Below are 26,299 nucleotides of genomic sequence, written 5' to 3'. Positions count from 1 at the left end.
GGCATACCTAAGAGCATGACATCCATACCATCGCATATATGCATATCTTTGCAGGTTTTACCCAGAGCCAATTTCAACTTCACAACGAAGGATATTGGACTCTAGACAATGCAAGTTCAACTTCACGACGAAGGGACCGCTGGTTGTCAACAAACATTTCTCAAATTCAGAGCCAATTTCCACTTCACAACGAAGGATATTGGACTCCAGACAACGCAAGTTCAACTTCACGACGAAGGGACCGCTGGTTGTCAATAAACATTTCCCAATTTCAGAGCCAATTTCAACTTCACATCGAAGGATATTGGACTCCAGACAACGCAAGTTCAACTTCACGACGAAGGGACCGCTGGTTGTCAACGAACATTTCTCAATTTCAAAGCCAATTTCTGCTTCACAACGAAGGATATTGGACTCCAGACAACGCAAGTTCAACTTCACGATGAAGGGACCGCTGGTTGTCAACAAACATTTCTCAATACCAGAGTCAATTTCAACTTCACAACGAAGGATATTGGACTCCAGACAACGCAAGTTCAACTTCACGACGAAGGGACCGCTGGTTGTCAATAAACATTTCTCAATTCCAGAGTCAATTTCAACTTCACAACGAAGGATATTGGACTCCAGACAACGCAAGTTCAACTTCACGACGAAGGGACCGCTGGTTGTCAACGAACATTTCTCAATTTCAAAGCCAATTTCTTCTTCACAACGAAGGATATTGGACTCCAGACAACGCAAGTTCAACTTCATGACGAAGGGACCGCTGGTTGTCAACAAACATTTCTCAATACCAGAGTCAATTTCAACTTCACAACGAAGGATATTGGACTCCAGACAACGCAAGTTCAACTTCACGACGAAGGGACCGCTGGCTGTCAACAAACATTTCTCAATTCCAGAGTCAATTTCAACTTCACAACGAAGGATATTGGACTCCAGACAACGCAAGCTCAACTTCACGACGAAGGGACCGCTGGTTGTCAACAAACGTTTCTCAATTTCAGAGCCAATTTCAACTTCGTAACGAAGGATATTGGACTCCAGACGACGCAAGTTCAACTTCACGACGAATGGACCGCTGGTTGTCAACAAACATTTCTCAATTTCAGAGCCAATTTCAACTTCACAACGAAGGATATTGGACTCAAGACAGTATAAGTTCAACTTCACGACGAAGGGGCCGCTGACTGTCAACCGACATTTCCCAGTTCCAGAACCAATTTCAACTTCACAGTGAATGATATTGGACTCCGGAACAATACTTGGATTTCAACTTCACGACGAAGGACTTCCAATTCTCAGGCTCAAATTCACAACGAAGGAGCTATATACAATACCAACTTCACAAACAGATTGATCCAACTTCGCGACGAAGGAGTCATCTGTAACACCACAACGCCACAGTCTTCAGATCAAGGGTCACCTTCACGACGAAGTACCTTGAACCAGAAGATGATTCAGAGGCCACTTGTCAAAAGCTTTGAGCTCGTCTTCAACTTCACAACGAAATATTTCGTGCTCAGAATCTTCCAGTTTTGACTCAACCCCACGACAAGGGAGTCATTTCTTGATCAAATTTCAACTCTGTGACAGAGGATAGTTGATATGGACGAAATTTGTGTCTTTTAATCTTTGCTCTATTTTCATTACACGATAATGAGCAAAGAGGGGCAGCTGAAGACACTGAAATTCGCCCATCATAATACATACATATATATAATATTATATTATGTTATAAATTATAATTTATTTACATCCTTAAATTTCTGTTACAGGCCCAACAATAAAGGCCCAAATCCCAAGGGCCCCAGCCAAAACCCAAACACGTGCATACTTAGGGTTTCCAAAGAACCCTAGCCTCACACACTCCATCAGCGCCGTTCTCCCCCGTTGAAGACCCAGCGCCGCGCAGCAGTCCCAACTCCCGAGTTTCACAGCCGCACGCCTCCTTTCACGGTCATTTCTCACATGTTCAACAAACACAACGACGTGAGATACAAGGATACATCCACAACCAACCAAGCAGTGATTTATTCCAAATAAAATACTAGAAAATCGGGACTAAGACTAGTATTCTTAGACTATAAATACATGTAAAGTGAACATCTTCAAAAAAAAAAGGGGAGGAGGCACAGTGAAATACTCGAAAGATCCAAACTTTTGTACTGATTTTCGAAGCTAAATAAAAAGGTAAAAATGTTACCTCGTTCGTTTCTTCGTTTCGCTTGCATGTTGTTTCTCTTTGGGTTTTGAGCGTGAAGAGAGCCGATGAACATTAGGAACCGAGATCTCCTTCTATAGATCTACGGCTCCTCGAGGCTCGGTTTTAAAAAGTATTTCGATTTTTTAAAACGTTGAGACATGAGGCCTTAAAAAAATGTTTTTTTGGGTTTTTTCCGCCGATGAACGACGGTCGTTGCCATTCTACGGCGGCGGTGAGGCGGCGCTCGACGGCCGATTTCTGGGTTCTTGAAGAACCACGGTGGCCTGTTCTTGAAACTCAAGAACAAAACCAGAGAAAAGGGAGAGAAGAAGAGAGGGTTCGGCGAGAGAGATGAGAATGAAGGTTTAATTTTTTTTAAAACGTTTATATTAACCAGTTAAACCGCGTGTATACCCGACCCAATCTCCTGATTTGCGCATGTTTACGAAGTAAAGGGTAAACTCCCCTTTTGGTCCCCTGCTGTGTTAAAAGGCCCCATTTGCATCCCTAAATTCATTTTAATATTGGCCCGCAATTTCTATTTTATTTGAATTTGGACACCTAACTCTTTCTTCTTGTTTAATTTGACCCTTATTTCTATTCGTATATATTTTTATTTGTTACGTAATTATTTTTATTTATTAATATAATGTATATATATATTTTTCATTTAATTTTATATATTTTTACTACTATGTTTATTCTCTATTTTTATCAATATTCGTCGTTGTATATATATATTGTTTTACTATTATTATTATATATATTATGCTCACATTAATTATATCTATCTACCCCCACCGTTTTTTTTTATTTTCATGCACTCTTGTACTTTGATTAATTAATAGATTAGGTTTGACGAGTTTAACGTTTTAACTTTATGTTATCATTATTTATTCTTTTTCGTTTTAGCATTTATTCATCATTCATTCACTATGGTTTTCACCCGTATCATTTAATATTATATGTATATGTTATCATTTTTCTGCATTTTATTTATTTATTTTTGTCTTTACTTTTTCATTCTTTGATTTTCTTTATTTTATATTACTTTCTTTATTTCGTTCGTTTTTGTATTATTTATTTTCCTTTTTCTAACGCATTTTTGAATTTTAAAGGGTATTTTTTTTGACCAATCAGAGGTAAGTAATCTAGATCGCTATTTTTACCGTTTAATTTAAAATTACAATTTTCTTAATTAAAGATGACTGGAAATTACGTAGTACCGAAAGGGCAGTTCAAGGGTGCTAACCCTTCCTTGACTGTAACCGACTCCCGAATCCGACACATCTCTGGCATGATGCAGATCAGGTAAGAAATTAGGTATCCAATCAACCCATTTATTCTTAAATAAATGATCGGTGGCGACTCCAATCCACATTTTTCACGTCGAAGCCCAATTCCGGGGCCCAAACCGAAAGACGATTACGACACTAATTTATATTTTTATTCAAATAGAAGCTACTAATTTTTTTTAAAAAAAATCAAAATTACCATGACATTTTATAACCGTAAGTGTAAACTGAACACATAATCGAGACATTTCTTATAATTATTAATAAAAAAATTGACCACTTAAGATCTTATAAGGAACATACAAGGAAAAAAACTCGAACAAAATAAAGATATGAATAGGTCTAACTGCATCGACAAATGAATCACAAAAGGAGATCAAGCAACTGAAAGACTACCAACAATCGCTAATCATAGTCAAGCATCGTGAGAAAATTATATCTGAACACAAATTGTATATCCAAATTCATCTGAATGTCCAAAGCATGGCAAATCAACATGTTAATAAATTAACGTCATCTTGGTTAGTCGAGATGACTTCAAATCTAATGTTAAAAAAATAAACAAAGAAACCAAATGAATAATGAAGAAGATTGAAAATTGTGTCATTAAAGCAAAGAAATTTATACCAAAAGGACAAAATTTATTAGAAATTAAAAACAAAAAATATAATATAATATAATATAAGAAAATAAATAAATAAATAAATAATATGGACAGTCGATAATCAATACTAAAATTAATACCACCATCGGGAAAAAAACAGTTATTGAGAGAAAAATTAAAAATCCTAAAAGGGATAGTGACTGGTTAAGAACTTTATTTAATTTACTATTTTATTTAAGTAAAATTTTGTTTTGGTTTGTAATATCATAATTTTAGTTATATTTTCGATAAATTCATTTATCATGCCCAACAAAAATTTAAATACCTATTTTTTCATTTGATAACATGAGAATAAATTGATGAAATAATTAATAAATTTAATTAAATAACATGTACTATAAATTTTAAATTTTAAAACTTCATTATCATTTTATACTTTGTCGTATAAACAAATAATTTTATTAAATTATATATATCTTTGGTGTTATGTACATATTAATAAATATTCATTTTTTTCTTAATTTAATGTTTTTACTTCGTAGATGGTATTGCATTATCATTTTATAAATACCAATTTAGTATAGTTTTTAATTTTTTTTTTCAATTGTCGTGATTCCCTTTTTGTGGTTCTGTTTTGATGATTTAACTTTTTTTGATAAACATAGATGATTTTCATATAACATTAAATATAATAATTTTTGTAAAACTAATTTTAAGTCCTTAAAATTTTTCAAATATTTAAAATGAGTCTTTTAAGTTCAAATTATATTAAAAATAGCATTCAAATACTTTAGAATAATTTTCAAAGTCTTATATTTCTCAAATTGTCAAAAACTATCTTTTTAAACAAGCATTGACTAAAAAGTTTCGAAACTTCTACAAGAGCTTTGAAACATTCCAGACAATAGCCCAAAAAGTTTTTATACTTTCATGTAGTTTCGAAACTATCTTAAGAGTTTCAAAACTTTCCTTAAAGTTTCTATACTTTAGGACTAACATTCATATTTTTCAATTGCTCTTTCGAAGAGTTTCAAAACTTTCCCTAAAGTTTCGAAACTTTATGTGCATATAGCCTTAAATGCACGAATTTAATGCTCCAAACGAATCCAAACTCCCTCCAAAGACCACAAACGGCTAGAAATCAATGGGATCATATAAAAGGGGTCTTCAAACAACCAAGAAAAGATAAGAAAGTTATTCTAACAATCAAAGATAAAAAATAGCCAAATTCACAGTCCATTTTGTCTTTCTTATATATAACACTATTTACTTCATTGTATTTTTCTTTTTAGTGTTCCTGGGTGTGTGAGAGCTTCAAGTTGCAAACAATCTATCATTGTAAGGATTTTCATAGTTTGCTTATTTGTAATTTCTTCTTAGGAAGGGTTTTACACTTGAGACTTTGGGATAAAGTCTAAGTGTGTTGCAAGGTTACACCTTGTCCTAAAAGGTTAGAACAAATAAATGAATTTGTTGAAATCCTTAGTGTGAAAGCTAAGGTAGTGGATGTAGACTTCATTGAAGAAGTTGAACCACTCTAAAATTGCTTGTGTCAATTTTTTATTTTTTTTTTTGCAAAAAACTTCCATCATTTTTCTAATTGCTAATTCACCCCTCTTGGCCATTCCATTGATTCGATTGACTCAACAATTGGTATCAGAGCTAGACTCATTGAAAGTTTTTACCACCTCTTGAGAAGATCCTAGAAGAGTCAAGCCATCATTCAAGGCATCCATGGCTTATACAACAAGCTTTGATAGTATCCATGATTTCTAACCTATCAACAAGCCTCATTTCTTCAATAGAGCCAACTACGCTTATTGGAAGAATAGGATGATGCTTTTCATCCAAGCTAGTGATTTGAGAGCTTGGAGCATCATCTTGAGTGGACATTCTACTCCAACTAGACCGATGATGGAATGGAGTAAAGAAGAGAGAAGATTGCTCCAACTCAATGCAAAGGCAATGCACATTTTTTGTGTGCACTTGGCCCCGATGAATATGGGAGAGTTCTATCTTGTTCCAATGCCAAGGAGATTTGGGGAAAAATTGAAGTTACTCATGAAGGTACTAATGAGGTAAGAGAAACTAAGATTAGTCTTCTTAATCACAATTATAAAAAACTTCAAGATGAGACCGGATAAGGATATTAAAAGCATGAGCAATCGATTTTCAGTTATTTTAAATGGTCTCAAAGGCTTTGCAGAAGTCATTCCTAATGATAAGCTTGTTAGAAAGATGGTTTATAGTCTTCCCAAGTCATGGAAATCCAAGAAGATCGTCATTGTTGAAGCAAAGAATCTAAAGCCACTTAATCTAGATGAGCCCATTGGTCTTTGCTCACTCATGAGATGATGGTGAATGAATAAGAAGAAAAAAAAAAGAAACATGATGATGTAAGGTACCCCTACCTTAAATTGATTGTTGATCTAAGAAGGAAGCAAAACAACCTGCATAAGTGAATGACTCAAATAGATGGCTTGGTAGTTGATGTAAATGTGAGATGGAGGGCTATTTATGTTATGAGATTGGTAGCGGAAGTATGTTGATATGGCTATGGTATGGGTGATGAAACAAAGAATGGTTGGTGAGGATAGTATCTTAGAAAAAAAAACCAAGGAATAATCACTGATGCAATGAGCAAAGACCCAACCTTACAAATCTTTCTAAGGGGTGGTAACAAAGGACTTGGACTCACTATCTATAAGGAGATAGGAACCATAAGTATCAAGGAATAGGGGTTGACGCCACAAGTAATTAACTTACTTGATAAGTCAATAAAATTCACAAGGACTTGAGAAAAGAGAATAATCTCACTTAAATTATATTAAAGGTTGTTTACAAAATGAATAGGACTAGCTTATTTATAGTTTTTGAAGAGACATGGCCGAATGGAAACAAAATGGTTCGGCCAGCCCTTGTGTCTCTATAAAATGACATAATTAATTGAATAATTAAGATGAAAACATAGGTGTTGGTTCGGTTAGCATGGGGAGTCTTAATCCTTGGTTGAATAATGCTTAAACCCTTTTAAGTTGGTGACAAAGTGAAGGGATAGGTGCCTTGGCCGAATGGTGAAGTCCCTTGGTGTTTGGCGCGCATAGGAGGGTCACATGCATGGCACAGACTTGCTAATCACATGGGTGTGCACATTGGGTTCTAAGGATGCTTGTGGTGTAGCCTTGTGCATGGAATGAAGGCTGGTCATGTGCATCTCCTTGGGAGTGTGTAAGTCCTCATCCAAGCTAACATAGGCGTGCATATAGCTAGCAAGAAAGTAAGTTGTTTGTTGCTCCAGCCAAGTTCTCCTTGGTTCCTTAGCATCTCTTATATCTACCTTCAATTGGTCACTTGGTCAAGTTTATCAACTTAGCTTCAAATAGTCCACCTAGCTGAGTTTAGCTAGCCTTGAGCTCCTCAAGCTGACTTAAGCTTCCCTTAGTGTTCAATGAGTTGCCATGATATTTGTGAGCTAATTGTGAGCTGCATATGGATCCCAAATACTCCAACAAGCTGCCCCAACATGTGCCATACTTCCATGTACCTACACGTGCAAAGAAAACAAGGTAAATCAAAGGCATTGAGCTTGTATGATCCAATTACCTTGTTGTCGTGCATGATTAGGGTCTTGTGAGCTATGAATGCATGTCATGAGCTAAGTACATAATGATATAATTAATGTAAGCTAATGTATAAGACTTAGGAGCTAAAATGAATGTACATGAGCTAACAAATGAATAATTAGACATGTTGTCATTTCATGAATGTAATGAATCATGCTTTAATGAATACAAGACTAATCTAACATACTTAACATACTTGAAATAACAATGTGCATTAATTATAAAGATGTGGATATGCTAAGTTACTTTACTAATTAAATCACATAACTAACAACCTTAGCATGATATGTATGATTATTTCATAGGTGATCATAATGATATAAAGTAAGTAAATCATTAAGATGTTCAAGAATACTCCCTTTGCATGTGGTGAAATCGTGCTTGCATCATCCCCCCTTCTTTAAGGCGATTTTTCCTCAAATCAAAGCCTTTGATATACTTGAAGTGTTTATCATTTTGTTCTTGCATAGTTTTACGTTCTTTTAGTAAAAGAAAATATCCTTTGGATGAATGTGTTCTTCCAATAGGTACCCTTTCACAAGATCTCCTATTAGTCCTTTCTTTGGAATATAAATTACCAACAGGTACCTTTTTGGAATGATCTTCTTCTAAGGATATCCTTTTTGGAAATGACCTTTCATTTGGCTTTTCCTGAAAAATGGAGAGACATGATGTTTCAAATGAAGGGGTGGTACTTACCTTTAGACGACATGAATCATAACCCTTGATTAAGAGTTATGACTTTGAATCCCTACCATCACCATGATTCATTGGAATCCCTTCAATTTTTAGTATCGAACCATCATACTTCTTCAAGAAGAAGTTCGGTTTCATGTCTTGTCCTCCTTCATTCTTCAATAGTAGTTTATCTTTTCGTAAGGCTTGAACACTCCTTCGCATATGCATTTGATCTTGTTAAACTTCCTTAGGTGTTAAAGGAATCAAATTTATCTTGTGTCCTTCATAATTAAAGGAGTATTGATTGTGATAACAATAATGAATGGCCCTTTTGCCATACTGCCATGGCCTCCCAAGTATAATATGGCTAGCATGAATAGGGATAATATCACAAAGTACCTCATCCTTGTACCTACCAACTGAAAAAGGAATTACGACATGTTTAGTAATGTTTAACTCACCTCCTTCATTGAGCCATTGGAGTTTATATGGAGTTGGATGATTTAAGGTAGGCAAACAGAGTTTATCCACCATAATAGTGATGGCTACATTGTGTAACTCCCTCCATCAATAATCATTGTACAAACCTTGTCCTTGACGTGGAACCTTGTGAAAAATGTTGTTTCTCTATAGATCCTCCTTAATTGATTGTGATTGGAGGCACCTCTTTGAAACAATCATTTCTCCATAATCAGCATTCTATATTGGCTCTTCTTCATGGATTGTTTCTGGTTCCTCATCATGAATAGGTTTTTCAGAATCTGAAACAACATCTTCATTTTCTTGCAATATCATATTGTTTCAGTTGGGACATTAGCTTGCAACATGTTCTTTTCCAAAGCACTTAAAATACATGATGTCTCTAGACCTCTATAAAGTGTTTGTTTGCCTTTCTTTACCCTTACTGGATTCACCCACTTGTATTGTTTTGGATCCCTCAAAATTATTCTTCACTTAGATTGGGGTTGACTTTCAGAAAGTATTAGGCTCTTGCTTCCATTTGGTGGTCGAACTTGGGATACTCCGGTTGAAGACCTTTCTTTTAAGTTTTCGTTCGATTTTCATGGTCATATGTATCATATCCTCAATCTCTACATAATGCTGCAGTTCAACAAGGTTAGCAATTTTAGGATTTAAGCTAGATAAAAACCTTGCCATGGTTATTTCCCTATCTTCATCAACATTGGCTCGAATTATGGCTATCTCTATTTCCTTGAAATAATCTTAAACGCTCCAGCTTCCTTGTTTACAATTTTTAAGCTTGTGATAAAGATCATGGTGATAGTGAGTAGGCACAAACCTTTTCCTCATAATGGCCTTCATTTCTTCCCAAGTATTGATTGGGCATTCACCATTTCTTCTTTTTGAACTTACTAATTAGTCCCACCAAACAATGGCGTAGTCCACAAATTTAATAGTGGCAAGCTTTACTTTCTTTTGCTCAGTATAGTTTTGGCATTCAAAAATATGCTCGATTTTGATTACCCAGTCAAGATATGCTTTCGGATCAGTTCGTCCTTGAAATGGAGGAATTGTTACCTTGATGTTGCTGAACTTAACATTTTGGTACCTTTCCCCTAGATTTCTATGGACATATCTCCTTGTTTCTTGGGTGATTTGCTCTACCTCAGTTTCCTATTCCAATTCTTTTTCCATTCTAGTGTGAATTATCCTTTGGTTGCCCAAGGATGCTTCAACTTGATCCATTCTTTCATGTAAGGACTCCAACTCTAGTTTCAACAATCTTGTTGTCTCATGCATAATTTCTTGAGTTTGTAAGTTAGGGGCTTCTCTTTCAGGTGTTCTTCCTGAACTCTAAGACATGATTAGTGAAATAAAGAAAAGAAAATGTGTAAAAATACCTTACCAAATAATGCTCTCACAAATCCTCATGAGTTCACTCCAAGGAAACTTGAATGTCTCTCAATTCGCTCGTGTTTGCACTCTATGACTTCAAGGCTTTTACTAGTCCTCTTCTAGTCTTCCATGCTCAAGTCTTTTCCTCTCACTCACTTTATCTGGAGTTCTAAGTAACTTTACTCAAAATTATACCAAGTAAAGTTTACTTGTTGTGTGTCGGCTGCAAATGGTTTGTAAGAATGGAAAGAAAAATATATTGAAAATGGCGGCTTTGAAATAAGAAAGAAAAGAATAAAGGGGTTACTTACACAAAGTCACTTTACAACCTTTTCTATTACCACAATAAATTTTAGATGCTTACTTAAATTGCTTGGTGATGAGACTTGTTGTTGTGTGCTTTCAACTTTTCTTTGTAATTTCTTTTCGTTTCTTCTTTTTGAGTGCTTGCAATTTCTTTGCTGATTTTTTTATTTCTTCACTTGCACTAAACTTGTACTTCTTTTTGTATTTTTGTTGTTGTTGTTATTGCACGTTGCTTCTTCCACCAAAGCTCTAAATATCGCTTGATGTAAGGTTATGGATCTAGGAAGAAAGCAAAACAACCTGCATAAGTGAATGGCTCAAATAGATGGCTTGGTAGTTGATGTAAAGGTGAAATGGAGGGCTATTTATTTTATGAGATTGGTAGTGGAAGAATGTAGATATGGCTATGATATGGGTGATGAAACAAATGATAGTTGGTGAGGATAATATCTTAGAAAAAATCAAGGAAGAACCAGTGCTACAATGAGCAAAGACCCAACCTTACAAATTTTTCTTGGGGGTGGTAACAAAGGACTTGGACCCACTATCTATAAGGAGATAGAAACCACAAGTTTCAGGGAATAGGGGTTGATGCCACAAGTAATTAACTTACTTTATAAGTCGATAAAAGTCACAAGGACTTGAGAAAAGAGAATAATCCCACTTAAATTAAATGAAATGTGTGTTTACAAAATGAATAGGCCTAGCCTATTTATAGTTTTTGAAGAGATATGGCCGAATGGAAACATAATGGTTCGACCAGCCCTTGTGTCTCTCTAAAATGACAATTAATTGAATAATTAATATGAAAACATAAGTGTTGGTTCAGTTGGCATGAGAAGTCTTAATCCTTGGCCTAATAATGCTTAAACCCTTTCAATTTGGCGCCAAAGTGAAGGGATATTTTCCTTGGCCGAATGGTGAAGTCCTTTAGTATTTGGTGCGCATAGGAGGGTCACATGTATGGAACATACTTGCTGATGACATAGGCATGCACATGAGGATCTAGGGATGCTTGTGGTGCATCCTTATGTATGGATTGAAGATTGGTGATGTGCATCTCCTTGGGTGTGTGTGAGTCATCCTCTAAGCTAGCATAGGCATGCATGTAACTAGCAAGCAAGTGAGTTGTTTGTTGTTCCAGCCGAGTTCTCCTTGGTTACTTAGCATCTCTTATAGCTACTTTCAGCTGGTCACTTGGTCAAGTATATCAACTTAGCTTCAAATAGTCCACCTAACTGAGTTTAGCTAGCCTTGAGCTCCTCAAGCTGACTTGATCTTCCCTTAGTGTTCCATGAGTTGCCATGATGTTTGTGAGCTAATTGTGAGATGCATATGGATCCCAAATACTCCAACAAACTACCATAATGTGTGTCATGCTTCAATGTACCTACATGTGCAAAGAAAATAAGGTAAATCAAAGGCATCGAGCTTGTATGATCCTTGTGAGCTATGAATGCATGTCATGAGCTAAGTACATAATGATGTAACATATGTAAGCTAATGTATAAGTCTTAGGAGCTAAAATGAATGTACATGAGCTAATAAATGAATAATTAAACATACTACCATTTCATGAATGTAATGAATCATTTTTAATGAATGCAAGACTAGTCTAACATACTTAACATACTTGAAATAACAATGTGCATCAATTATAAAGATGTGAATATGCTAAGTTACTTTACTCATTAAATCACATAACTAACAACCTTAGCATGATATGTATGATTATTTCATAGGTGATCATAATGATATAAAATAAGTAAATTATTAAGATGTTCAAGAATACTCCCTTTGCATGTGGTGAAAACGTGCTTGCATCAGATGAGGAAAAAAATAAAGTTAAAAAGAAGAAAAATGTTGGTGTTTCTCTCAAGTCTATAAAAGAAGATAGTGACTCAAATGAAGATGATGAATATGAAGAAATATCAATGTTTGCCAAAATATTCAAAAGATTCATGAGGTCCAAGAAAGGAAAGAGATTTCAAAGAAAAGATGGCTTCAAAAATAAACCCAAGGATAATGATCCTATTATTGCTATGAGTGCAAAAAACCCGGGCATGTGAAGTTTGAATGCCCACAATTGAAGAATAAAGGATCATCCAAGAAGAAAAACAAGACATATGCAGCTACATGGAGTGATGATGAGTCCTCCAATGATGAAGAGGAAGAAGTATCCAACTTGTGTCTCATGGCCATAGAGTATGATTCTAAGGTGGATCATTGCTACAAGGCATAATGCAAAAGTTCAAATTCATTGTACCTTCATAGTGAATGCTCAAGACACATGATCGGTGATAAGAGCATGTTTTTGGAGCATAAAGCTAAAAATGGAGTAGTAACCTTTGGTCACAACAAATGGTCACATTGAAGGAATTGGTTCTATTGGTAACAACTTTTCCATACATATTGAAAATTTTTGTATGATAATGGGTTAAATCATAATCTGCTTAGTATTAGTCAATTATGTGATAAGGGATACAATGTCTTATTTGAGTCTAATGGTTGCAAAATTATTGACATTGTTTTTAATAAGATTATGCTTGTTGGTCATATGATATGAAATATCTAGATGGTGCATTTAGATAATATTTATATTTCAAATGCTTGTTTAGTTGCTAAGAATGGGCAAGATTATTGGTATGGCATAGGAAACTTGGACATGCTAGCATGAGTGTTTTACAAAAAACTTATTCAAGGTAATCTAGTAAGAGGTTTGCTTAAGATAAAATTTGATCTTGATAAAATTTATGATGCATGTGCTAAGGGCAAACACAAAAGATCTTATTTTAAACCTATTTATGATGCATGTGCTAAGGGCAAACACAAAAGATCTTATTTTAAACCTATTAGTGATGTATCATCTAGTAGAGTACTACAATTTGCCAAAGTATTTTTGGGTGGAAGCCACAAAATACAACTTGTTATTTGATTAATAAAGTAATGATTAGGCTCATTTTAAAGAAAACTCCATATGAATTTTCAAAAATAAAAGCCTAACATTAGTTATTTTCATCCTTTTGGATGCAAGTGTTTTGTTTTAAATAACGGAAAATATAATATTGACAAATTTTATACAAAAAGTGATGAAGGAATTTTCTTGGTTATTCTTCAAACTCTAAAGCTTATCGAGTCTAATAAAAGAACTCTAGTGGTAGAAGAGTCTATACATGTTGTTTTCCATGATAATCCCCTTCCAATGAAGGATTCTTGTGATGATGATGATGTAGGTATCTTAAATTCAAATGAAGTTGGTGAATCATCATTGAAAGAAATAAAGAATGAGGAAACTCAAGATGTTCCCAAGAATCTAACTATAATGGAATGGGAGGTATCATACCCAATGGAGTAAAACTATGTCAAAGGTGGTGAAATTTTTGGTAATCCATCCAAAGGGGTAACTACTAGATCTTCTCTTAATAATATTTGTAATTATGTTTCATTTATCTCATGCATAGAGCCTAAGAATGTTAAATAAGCATTAAATGATGAACATTGGATTATGGTTATGCAAGAAGAGTTAAATCAATTTGAGAGAAGTAAAATATGGACATTAGTTGAAAGGCTCAGTAATAAGTCTACTATAGATGCTAAATGGGTTTATAGAAACAAACTAGATGAGAGTGGTAACATAGTGAGAAATAAAGCTAGACTAGTTGCTCATGGTTACACTCAAGAAGAGGGAATTGATTTTGATGAGACATGTTCTCCCGTAGCTAGAATGGAAGCCATTAGATTATTACTTGATTTTGCATGCTTTAATAGTTTTAAGCTTTATCAAATGGATGTTAAAGGTGTTTTTCCAAATGGCTTTATTAATGAAGAAGTGTATGTTGAACAACCTCCCAGTTCTGAAGATTCAAAATTTCCAAACCATATTTTCAAACTTTCAAAAACTTTATATGGTTTGAAACAAGCTCCTAGAGCTTGGTATAAAAGATTATCAAATTTTTAATTGAAAAAGATTTTTCTAAAGAGAAGGTTGATACTATACGTTTCATTAAAAGAAAAGAGAATGACATGTTAGTAGTGCAAATTTATGTTGATGATATTATATTTGGTGCTACTAATGATCTTGTTTGTCAAACATTATCTAAGTTGATGCAAGGTGAATTTGAGATGAGCATGATTGGGAGCTCTCATTCTTTTTGGGACTCCAAATCAGGAAAATGAAGGATATCATCTTCATCAATGAAGCTAAGTACATAAGGGACATGCTCAAGAAGTATGGCTTGGAGAATTTAAAACCTCAAGCCACTCCCATGAGCACTTCAACAAATCTTGACAAAGATGAGGAAAGTAAATGTGTAGATGTTTAATTATACAGGTCAATGATTAGTTCTTTTCTTTATATTACCGCAAGTAGATTGGATATTATGTTTAGTTTTTCTTGTGTGTTAGATATCAGTCTTATCCTAAGGAATATCATTTACATGTCATTAAAAGGATCTTTAGATACCTTAGAGACACTCCTAGTTTAGGACTTTGGTATTATAAAGACTCAAACTTTAGATTGCATGCTTTATCAGATGCGGATTTTGGATGTTGCAAATTAGATAGAAAAAGCACATGTGGTACATCTCAATTCCTAATAAATATGCTAATTTCATTATTTTCTAAGAAACAAAATAGTGATGCATTATTAACCATCGAGGTGGAATACATTTCGATCGATAGTTGTTGGCACAAATTTTATGGAAGAAACAACTTTTAGACTATGGAATTAATGTTGGTACCATTCCAATTAAGTGTGATTAACTAGTGCAATTTGTCTTACTAAGAATCTCATTCATCACTCTAGAACTAAACACATTGAAATTAGGCATCATTTCATTAGAGAACATGTCCTTAAAGAAGATGTAGTTCTAGAATATGTTGATACTTTGCATTAAATAGTTGATATTTTAACCAAGCCTTTAGATAAAGAAAAATTTTGAACACTTAGGAGAGGGCTAGGACTTCTGGCATTCCCTAGGTCTTAGCCCAAACTTTTGAGTTTTTATGATTTTAATTAAGTTGTTGGCTTAAAATTACTTTTCATACATGCTTGAGTGATTCTCTATGGTTATCCAATACAAAAATTAAGGGGGGTATGTATGTCATTTCATGACCTTTTCGAACTTGTTTTGTAATCTTTAAATTTGGCTATGCATGCAAATTTGTGATTTAATGTATTCATGCATATGATAATAGTACTTAAATCTATGCCATATAACTTCAATTGTGGTTCTATATGTTTTCTAACTTTCAATGCTTCCATATATGTTAGAACTATGTTTTAGGTGATTTTAAGAATTTAAATTAGCAAAGTTGCATTTTCTACATGAATAGTATCAAAACTTTTAACAAAGTATCAAAACTTTTCATGAAGTATCGAAACTCCTTAAGAATATCGATATTAACGAAAATAGTTTGCTAAAAAGTACAATTTGGCATTTTTAAATAGTTTCAAAACTATGTCCAAAGTTTTGAAACTCCTAAAGAGTATTGAAACTTGTCACGCGGTCTAGATTCTAAATAGGTTTTAAACCTATTTTTTAAACCCTCCCTTATATCTTTCTCCCAACCGTTCAACCCCTTTCTCTAAAATCCCAAAACCTTTTATTCTCTTTGCTCATCCGCCATTCCTAGTGGTCTCCATCCGTCCGCCAGCCACCTTGGTGTCTCCGGTAATCACCCATTGTCTTGCTTTTAGTTTCTTTATCATTTGAATCATATTTTTCGCATAAACCCATTTTGCCCGAAATTTGTTTTGGACCTTTAAATTTTAGTTGCTCTTTCAAAATCAATATAGTTTCTATTGATTAAATGTTTTACCCATAACGTATCTTCATTATTTCATGATTAATGTAAAATGTTTCAAAAAAATTTGTAAACTAGGATTTTTGATTTTTTTGTAAATATGTGAAAAATATATGTTTTTGATGAAATTGGGTTGCTTATTGCAATGTTATAGATGTGTTTTACATGTAGGAAGGATACCCATTTGTCAATTGTTATTAGAATCTTCGTTTTTAAGTGTGTCTACAAACTGTTCGATAAAAGTCTTGAACCAAAATTCAACATCCTTACCCACTATTTTGTCACCTAAAATGGCTCCCAAAACTTCCCATAAACTCCCTAGAGCCAATACTTCGTCCACCTCGTCCAACTCCTTTGAGTCCCTCTATTTTAAATATGACAAAGATCATCGTAGGTTCCGTCAACATTACGGTAATACACAAATTCATTCAGAACATAAATTTGATGAAGAATTTTTGTTCTCAAACGTTTATAACTTCAGTTTTCTTTAGCTTGTTACCACTTGGGAATAGCTCGTTCTTATATGAATTCCAAATGTCAATTATCCTAATCTCGTTCCAGCCTTCTTTTCTAATGTCACTCTTATTCATGAGGAACATTATCTAAATCTTCCTCCTCTTCATCAAACTGAAAAGGTCATAGCTATCCAATCTTATCTCATGGGTCAAATTATCAAGCTTGTCGTTCAATACATAGCCGATGATTTAGGAATTCTTTATGACAGTCCTTACGGATGAGAATGCTCCCGTCGCTATTGCTCCTTTTCAAGGACACAATCCCACTCTTTCATCATTTGAAGAGCGTCTTTTGCACCTCCTTTTCACTTGATTTCTCCGCCCTTTGAGTAGAAAAGTCACTCGTATGCACGACTTAGACTATTGGTGGATTTATTGTTTCCATTCTCAAACTCTTCCTCACCCGCTCATATCATCTTTATCGAGCTTGTCAATACCATCTCCAAAGGTCTAGGGTTTAAAAACTTCTTACCTTACGCTTGTGTGCTTAGTCACATCTTCACCAAGCTTCGGGTTAACCTTTCCTATGACACTAAGATTCCTCTTTCGAGCCCTATCGACTTTACCTCAGCTCATAAAAATGGGTATGACTTTATCGGAGGTAAATGGGTTCGAATTCATCAAGATTAACCCAAAGAAGCTCCCAGAGTTGATGTCGCACATGGGATTGTTACTCGTCCTCCCATCACTAACACTACAGCAGACTTGGTCTATAGTGACTTTTTTTAGACATATAGCGGTGTTTTAAAGCGCCGCTAAAATAGCTCCCGACGTAAAAGAAAGCACTACAAGAAATGCCAATAATGTGAGCACTACAACTGTTAACAACGTTTATGAAAATAAACGTTGCAAAACGTTTAAACATTTAGCGGCGTTTTGGGAACAAACGCTACAAAATGTTAGGTCAGTCAGCGACATTTTTGGAATAAAAGACGCAAAAGGTTGGTCATTTAACGGCATTTTTTGGAACAAACGCCGTGAAAGGTTAGGTCATTTAGTTGCGTTTGCTCCAAAATATGACAATTGTGTAGTCCATTAGTGGTGTTTTTTACCTTAAAACACCGCAAATAAAACTTTGTTTGCAAATGTTATTTTCTGCTATTTATTACACAAATTTAATATCATGTAGCAATATCCAATAGCAACAACCTTAAATTAAATTACGACTCGAATTAAGTAAAAATAGTTGACATAAATAAATCAAAGTTTACAAACATTCAAGTGAAATGTAATGTACTTAACATCATTAACTATAAATGGAAAGAACACTTTGAGCAATGCAAATTCTAGCCATTGTCTTAGTTAGAGTGTCTTCTTTCATTAGAAAAGTCATCATGTCACCACTAAGAAGATACTCCATGATAGATACTTAGCATCTTGAAAACAATAGTAGGGTGTCTTCTCTCAAACTGGCAACTTATGCAAGCAATTTCCTCTCAGTTGTCACATGTTCAACCTATGTTACATGCTCAATTGTTTGATAAAGCATCGTTAATTTTTTCCTCCGTGTAAACTACAAACGAAAAACCTCTTTATTCATATCACCAAATAAATCCCCTAGCTCCTGATCACCAAGAAGACTCCTTGTACATTTCAATGCTTCACTTGAAACATATAACATCCTTTCACCTGCAATATGAAACAAAAAAGAGAAGCGTTAACTTTCTAAATTGCAAAAAGATTTTAGTTATTAAATAAAAAATTAAAGTAAAAAAGAGAAGCGTTTACTTGGAGTAACAGTAGAGGCACCGTCGTCTTCATCGAGGATAGATAATGTTTTTGCAATTGAAGATTCTTTCAACGCCACGGATTTCCCCAATTCGGTTCTAAAAATCGGGTATTTATCTACTCCACCATCGTTCTCAATAAGCTTCGAAAATCCTGTGTAGGAACAATGAAATTTGAGATAGAGGCGAAAAGATTTAGAGATTACAACCTTTAAGCAGGAGATCGACCATGGAAGGGTGTGGAGCAACTGGAGCTCCGTTCGGGTCATTATTGAGTTTCGACAACAGGAATGGACCAGATGCCTCCCGGCGATAATTTGATCCCGCGTCAGAAAAAATCTGCCACGTGGACATTCCGACTACATATTGCAAGTAATCAACAAGGATATTTACCACCATTTACATTATCACTAAACACTATCAAACTGCTTACAAAGAAAGCAATATAAATAAACTATAAATAAATGATGCATGGTTGTATCTCACAGGAACATTTGCTTAACATGAAATAAGAGAAGCTAAAGGTATATACACAAATTTTAAATCACACAATGGGTTGATTGCATTTACCTTAATGTAAACACAATCTACTAGATTTATAGTACATCCATCAATGTTGAATACTAAAAGATGTTATAAAGCGAGCCAGTTAACTTTCAAGGAAAATAAAGGTAGCCGGTTACCATTGTTTACTTTTCTGCAGTCCAAACCTTTGCTGAACACTCTTCAATTCTCGGATAAATCATTTAGCAGACTTTGTTTATTTAGCAGTCCAAAAGTAATGGTGTCACATTTTCCTTCATGTGTGTTACATCTTTAAAAAAGTCCCACTAGGATTCTGTTAGTGGTGTAAGTTAATAATTTAAACAAATAATAAGATAATCTCTGTTAAACTTTTAAAAAAAAACAACTATAACATGAAACCTTTAACAAATATTAATTGATATAGAAATGCAAACCATGGTCTTGGCACTACGTAATAACAATCAATTCCACACGTACAAAAGGAAATAATGGTAAATAGCGTAACATCAAAGGAGGTACGAGAAAAAGGTAAAAAGGATTCGCAGGGAACTTTTATCAAACACATAAAGATCATTAAACAGGAAACGAAAATATGATTTACAAGACCCTTAAGAACCTGAGCATTGAACGAACTTTTAAAGGAAAAATAAGAAATCCATACCGAAGAACTTTAATGGATTCCCATTTCCATCTTCAAACCCTAAGTCCTCAAATCACCATGCATCTTTGAGCATTGATTAAAAGTTAGAAATAACCCTCACTCCTGCATATACAAAAGCTAAGACCCCAACTTGAAAACTAAAACAACTCCTATTCTCTACTTACAAATCCCACCACAAATATTCTGTCACCTATTTCTATTCCCATCAAGATCCCCCAACTATACTGCCCTTCACCACGCGTTCTCATGTACACCGACCAAACCGAGCACCTACCTAAATGATAATTACAAATTCACAGATACGTAACTTTAAAAGAAGCTATGAAAGGTGGAATGAGCCTTGCCCTTCTGTTATGGCGTATAAGAGTTTCTCTTTCATCTTCTCTTTCGAAGAATATGGCGGCAACTTCAGGTAATTGGCACAAGCTAAGACACTGGGCAGGAGCGTTGTTTTCAGAAATGGAATCTAGATTGAATGAAATTTTCAGACAAATCGGTGTCCATTGAAGAACTACTGCATCCCCATCAACCAACGTTTAAGGGTATTAACTTGAATGAGTTTTTTGAGAAAAATGGGTGTTTGAAAATCATGAGGCGCGATAAGTGAGCAGGAGCGTTGTATTTCACAATAAGAGTACAAAATTAGGGATTTAGAACCGGGTAAGGGATAAAAAACTTCCTATCGTGGCGTTTTAAACATCCAACGCCATAATATATCAACATAAAATATATTTTGTGGCGTTTATTAAAAGACGCCACTATAATACGAAACAATTGCGGCCTTTGGATATACAAATGCCATTAAAATCTGAACACTTCCAAAGTTTCTTTAAAAAACACCACAATAGACAAATCTATAGCAACGTTTCTAGAAAACGCCACGATGTTTATAAAATTCGTAGAATTTGGTTTCAAAAGACCACTACAAACATGTTTTGTTATACTGTAATGAAATGATTTACGATTACATGGTCGGTGAATTCGAGGCCATTAAGGCTCGTCTTAGCGCCTTGGAGGCTCATTTCTCGTATCTTCATCCCTCTCCAGGTCCTACTTCGCATCCGAAGGATGATGATGAAGATAGACCATTTTATTTCATGTTGCATTTAGGATTGTTGGATTTTTCTATTATTGCATTTGAATGTTTATGCTGGATTTCATTTTGGATTTCATATTTTGGGATGTTTTGATTATGTTGAATATTTTGGTTATTTATATTGGATATTTTGGGATGTTATTTATGCTTATGATGGATATATTTTGGCTTATTATATATTCAATTATATTTATCTTGGCTTATTATGCTCTAATATTTTACTCTCTTTTGTAGTAAAACAATTTTGATCTAACAAAAAAGGGGAGAATAGTATAAAAAACAACTTTTGATTAAAACTTGTCGTTTTTGTTTTTGATATAAATTTTTTATTAAAATTTTTATAGCCTCAAATTGTTTTTCAAAGGAGTTAAATGAGAATTTGAATAATATATAATTTGAAAATTTTATGATAAATTTTGAATCAAGAAATTTTTTACAAAAATGTTTTGTTTTATCAAAAAGGGATAGATTGATAAACATAAATGATTTTGATATAACATTAAATATAATCATTTTTGTAAAACTAATTTTAAGTCCCTAAAATTTATCAAATCTTTAAAATGAGTCTTTTAAGTTCAAATTATATAAAAATAATAATAATTCAAATACTTTAGAATAATTTTCAAAGTCTTATATTTCTCAAAATGTCAAAAACTATCTTTTTAAACAAGCATTGATCTGAAGTTTAGAAACTTCTACAAGAGTTTCAAAACTTTCCAGACAGTATCCCAGAAAGTTTTGATACTTTCATTTAGTTTCGAAACTATCTCAATAGTTTTAAAACTTCCCTTAAAGTTTTGATACTTTAGGTCCAACAGTCATTTTTTCAATTGCTCTTTCGAAGAGTTTCAAAACTTTCACCAAAGTTTCGAAATTTTGTGTACATGTAGCCTTAAATGAGCGAATTTAATGCTTCAAAATGGCTCCAAACTCCCTCCAACAACCACAAATGGCTAGAAATCAATGAGAGCGTATAAAAAATGTCTTCAAACAACCAAGAAAAGACAAGAAATATATTCCAACAATCAAAGATTAAAAAGAGCCAAATTCATAGTCCATTTGTCTTTCTTACATAGAACACTATTCAATTCATTGTATTTTTCTTTCTAGTGTTCTTGGGTTTGTGAGAGCTTCAAGTTGCAAACAATATATCATTGTGGGGATTTTCATAGTTTACTCATTTGTAATTTCTTCTTAGGAAAGGTTGTACACTTGAGACTTTGGGGTTACACCAAGGTTATAACAAATTAGTGAATTTGTTAAAATCCTTAGTGTGAAAGCTAATGTAGTAAATGTAGACTTCATTGAAGAAGTTGAACCACTCTAAAATTGTTTGTATCAATTTTTTATTTTCTTGCAAAAAGCTTTCATCATTTTTCTAATTGTCAATTCACCTCTCTCTTGGTCATTCCATTGATTCGATTGACTTAACATTTTTCTTTTTCAAAATTGTACATAAAGTTATGAATTATGATCTTAATCAAAATGGAATTACAAGAATAATTAGGTGAATAAATACTAATTTACTATGTATAAATATGATTCTCTTAATATCTATATGCATGTTTACATAAAACCCTAACAATAAATTCACAACACCGAGATTTCAGAACAAGAAATACGTAAAATTTTCAAAACTTTCTAAAAATTGTCACCTCCGCATGGATCTCTGCACCATTGAAAATGAATTCATAACTAAAAACGGTGATTTCCTTCAAGTATAAATAGGCCATCAGAATTGCACGTTATTCAAGCAACAGCAAAAGCTTCAATAAGAAGCTGCAAATAAATCTTCTTTTTTCTTCCCTTCCTTCTGCTCTTGTTTAGGAAAGGAAGGGAGAAAAAAGAAGTTAATTTATTGTTCTTCTTAGGGTTTTAAAAAGCTGGAAAAAGCTGTTTAAGAATGGCCAACAATGCTCTTTTTGTCGTTGTTTTTATGCTGGCGGTGGTGGCATCGGCGCTAGCCGTGTTTTTTGCCATGAGTGAGAAAAATGTGACAGGGAGAACGTCGACTTCTAGTAAAGCGGTGCAGTCCGTTTGCAGGCCAACGGATTTCAAAGAGACGTGTGAAAAGAGCCTTGAATCCTCCAACTCGAGCGATCCCAAGGAGCTTATAAGGACCGGGTTCCAGGCGACCATAACGGAGATAAAGAAGGTGTTGGCGGATTCAAAGACGCTCCAAGATTTGGAAAAGGACGAAGGGACCAAGGATGCTCTAAGTGTTTGCAAGGAGGTTTTGGATTACGCCATTGACGACCTTGAAGCATCCTTCAACAAGTTGGGTGAGTACGACATCAGCAAGATCGGTGATATCCTCTTGCGCATCCAGGTGTGGCTGAGCGGTGCCCTTACCAGCCAACAAACTTGTATAGACTCGTTCGCGGAGAAAAACGGCGATGCCGCCGAGAAGATGAAGAATATCTTGAAAACGTCGCAGGAGTTAAACAAGAACGCCCTTGGCTTGATGGCTGGAATATCCTCCATTGCTAAAGAACTCAATATCCCAAGCATCGGTAACATCACAACCTCGCTCCAACGTAGGCTTTTGTCGGATGACGATGGTGATATCACCACATGGATGAGCCGCAAAGATCAGATACTCCTCCAGGCGAAACCAGGTGATATTAAACCTAACGTGGTGGTTGCTAAAGACGGAAGTGGAAAATACAATAGCATCGTCAAGGCCTTGGCTGAAGTCCCACCAAAGAATACTCAACGATTTGTTATCTATATCAAGGTCGGAGTTTACAACGAGAAGGTTGATATCCCCAAGGGTGCGACCAACGTTATGTTCATCGGAGATGGTCCGACCAAGACTATTATCACCAATAACATTAGCGTTGTAAGGAATAAAATCACAACTTTCCACACTGCAACTGTAGCTGTCAATGCTAAGAATTTCATAGCTAAGGACATCGGATTTGAGAACACCGCCGGATACGAGGGTGAACAAGCCGTTGCCCTGAGGGCTTCCGGCGATCTAGGCGTCTTCTACAATTGCCACTTCAATGGGTACCAAGACACTTTGTACCCACAAAAGGAAATGCAGTTCTTCCGTGACTGCGTCATCACCGGTACCATAGACTTCATCTTCGGCGACTCTAGGGTAGTGTTCCAGAACTGCCATATGGTCGTGAGGAAACCAGGTCCCAAACAAAACTGCATGGTGATTGCACAGGGTAAACAATTCAATAAATCAAGAGGTGGTTTCGTGCTCCACAACTGTACCATCTCCGGCGATAAGGACTACATTCCGGTGAAGAACATTAATAAGGCGTACCTCAATAGACCATGGAAGCCACTTGCCACTGTCATCATAATCCAGTCCAACATCGCTGACATCATCACACCGGAAGGGTACATTCCGATGCATCCCGGCAAGGGAGAGGCCACTTCATACTTCGTGGAGTTCGGGAATCGGGGACCTGGATCTAAAACCGACGGCAGGGTGAAATGGGCAGGAATCAAGCAAGTAGATTTGAACACGGCCAAGACATTCACCCCTGGTCCCTTCCTCCAATCCAATACCTGGATTCCAAATACCGGAGTTCCCTGTACTCCTGACTGGATCCCTGGCCTGTAAACTAGCATAAGGCCATTTTTATTGTAATATCTTATCATTACAATACATTATTAAACAGCTTTTCTCCTATATTAATTGGCGTTGAAAGTATAATTTTATTATTTCCAAGTTGATCTTCTAACTCGGTCCCTACATTACATGGTTTAAGAAATCTTCAAAATTGATAGTAGTCTGAGCTTAACATTAATATACTGATTGTGATATAATTGTCATTTGAGATTTTGAGATTATATTTTCATCATATCTCAATCAGTATGTTAACATCTAACTCGAAATGTTATCAAAATTACGGATTTAAAACATATAAATAACCGAATGATCATTTTAAAGTCAGAGAACTCAACAAGATAATATCATATAATTAGAAAACAATTTTATAACTTTTAAGATCAAGAGATTCAACAAAATAATATCCAATAATTAAAAAATAATTCCATTAATCAATCAACCAATTAATTTACCGGTAAAATATGATAATATGAGTTCCATTAATCAATCAACCAATTAATTTACCGGTATAATAAGGTTAAAAATTCAATGAATGGTTTGAATTTTAACATGAAAATAAATTTGAAGAGCCAAAAAAAATCAAAATAAATTAATTGAATCAAATCTACACATACACAAAATATTTTACAATCAAATAACAACCCAAAACCTGCCACGTGTACTTTCACTTAATTTCAGATAACCTATAGCCTAAGTGGACTCTCGGTAAGTTAAAATCAGCCACGTGGCGAAAACTTGTTCCAGTGAGTCAGCTATGGGTTTACCGAGTCTCATCGACACCTCGCTCCATATCCGACTCAGCTACAGTCGCGTTTATTGGTGAAGGACAAGGACTTCTCACTGCCTCTCCTGTCTCTACTCAGTATCCTCTTAAACGACAACATTCGACATATCGGTGATTTATAAGATTGACTCGGCCCCGAGTCACACCCACTCGACTCATCTACGAAACCTTCGATGTTCCTTTTTGGGACCTCAGTCGACAACTACCTCCCTAACCCGACTGCCGACGGGACTGCATGTTCATCCTCGTGCTGACACGTGGTACAGAAGTCGGATACTAGATTCGATCCTGATTCCCCGCCCGACCGACTGTTTATCGTAATAACCAAGTCTCCCGGGTTCTCGGACACGGGTACGGATTCTTCAACAGAGGTCCGACAAAGAGGACACGTGGAGTGAGAGCAAAACCCCATCGATACACTACGAATGAAAACTGTGGTTACATTTCAGCAAGACCCGACCCGATTCATCCTCCTCGAATTCCGAAAGGCAAACGGCGCATTCAAGGACGGAATCCGGATGCGTTTTAGAGGAGAAGGTGAAGACGGAGAGCGACTTAAGAACACGCGCGTTGAGACCGCGTGTTGCGGCGGGAGTAGCGTCGTTGTCGACGTAGAAGACGAGTTGAGATTGTCGACAGCGGCGGTTGCGGGAATGGCGGCGGCGAGCGCGGAGAAGGTACCAACGGTTATGGATATGGAGAGCGAACATGAGTACCACCATGAAGAACAAGACGACAATGGCGCTGAGCATGATTTTGCCTCTCAAAGCGTAGCTGCTGCCGCCGTCGCTGTTGTCGTCTACGGGAACCAAATTAGCAGGGCTTTTGTTTCCATCGTTGCTTCCATTCATGGCTCTTCGAAGCTTTTCCTTCTTCCTCTTCGGTTATGGAGGTTCTTCTGTTTGGGCAGTGAGAAATCGAGGGAAATATAAAAAGGGAAAGGAGGGAAAGGAAAGGAAAGTTCTTGAGGATTTCTTAGGGTCTGTTTGTTTAAGGTATTTCATTTTACGGAAAAGGTTTTC

General features: G+C 35.3%; 2 protein-coding genes and 1 pseudogene across 2 annotated transcripts in view; 1 reads left to right on the top strand and 2 right to left on the bottom strand.

Annotated features, from left to right (window-relative positions):
- Positions 1-24,553, top strand: part of LOC120191963 (pectinesterase-like) — a 43,370-nt gene extending 18,817 nt beyond the window's left edge. The window contains exons 2-3 of the mRNA XM_039194819.1: positions 16,207-16,218; positions 22,885-24,553. Coding sequence (XP_039050750.1) covers positions 16,207-16,218; positions 22,885-24,484 — 1,612 coding nt within the window. The 3' untranslated portion in view covers positions 24,485-24,553. The remainder of the gene's footprint in view (positions 1-16,206; positions 16,219-22,884) is intronic.
- On the bottom strand, positions 18,331-19,075 carry LOC120192057 (protein BREAST CANCER SUSCEPTIBILITY 2 homolog B-like). The gene is made up of 2 exons (XM_039194913.1): positions 18,621-19,075; positions 18,331-18,521 (listed from the first exon to the last, which is right to left on the bottom strand). The coding sequence occupies exons 1-2, from the start codon at positions 18,886-18,888 to the stop codon at positions 18,406-18,408; spliced, it is 384 nt and encodes a 127-aa protein (XP_039050844.1). The 5' UTR covers positions 18,889-19,075; the 3' UTR covers positions 18,331-18,405.
- A 700-nt stretch (positions 24,554-25,253) lies between the features above and the next one.
- LOC120192039 lies at positions 25,254-26,161 on the bottom strand (annotated as a pseudogene).
- Between the last annotated feature and the right edge of the window lie 138 nt (positions 26,162-26,299).

This window comes from Hibiscus syriacus, unplaced genomic scaffold, assembly GCF_006381635.1.
Source record: "Hibiscus syriacus cultivar Baekdansim isolate YM2019G1 unplaced genomic scaffold, ASM638163v2 tig00004198_pilon, whole genome shotgun sequence".
NCBI lineage: Eukaryota > Viridiplantae > Streptophyta > Magnoliopsida > Malvales > Malvaceae > Hibiscus > Hibiscus syriacus.
The sequence above is the reverse complement of the archived record's forward strand: the minus strand, read 5'-3'. Positions and strand labels throughout refer to the sequence as shown.

Excerpts from the sequence above, each read along its gene's own strand:
- LOC120192057 (XM_039194913.1), bottom strand. The coding sequence starts at position 18,888 with ATGACCCGAACGGAGCTCCAGTTGCTCCACACCCTTCCATGGTCGATC. Across the intron at positions 18,522-18,620 it reads TGCCTCTACTGTTACTCCAA|GTGAAAGGATGTTATATGTT; the intron begins GTAAACGCTTCT and ends TTCATATTGCAG.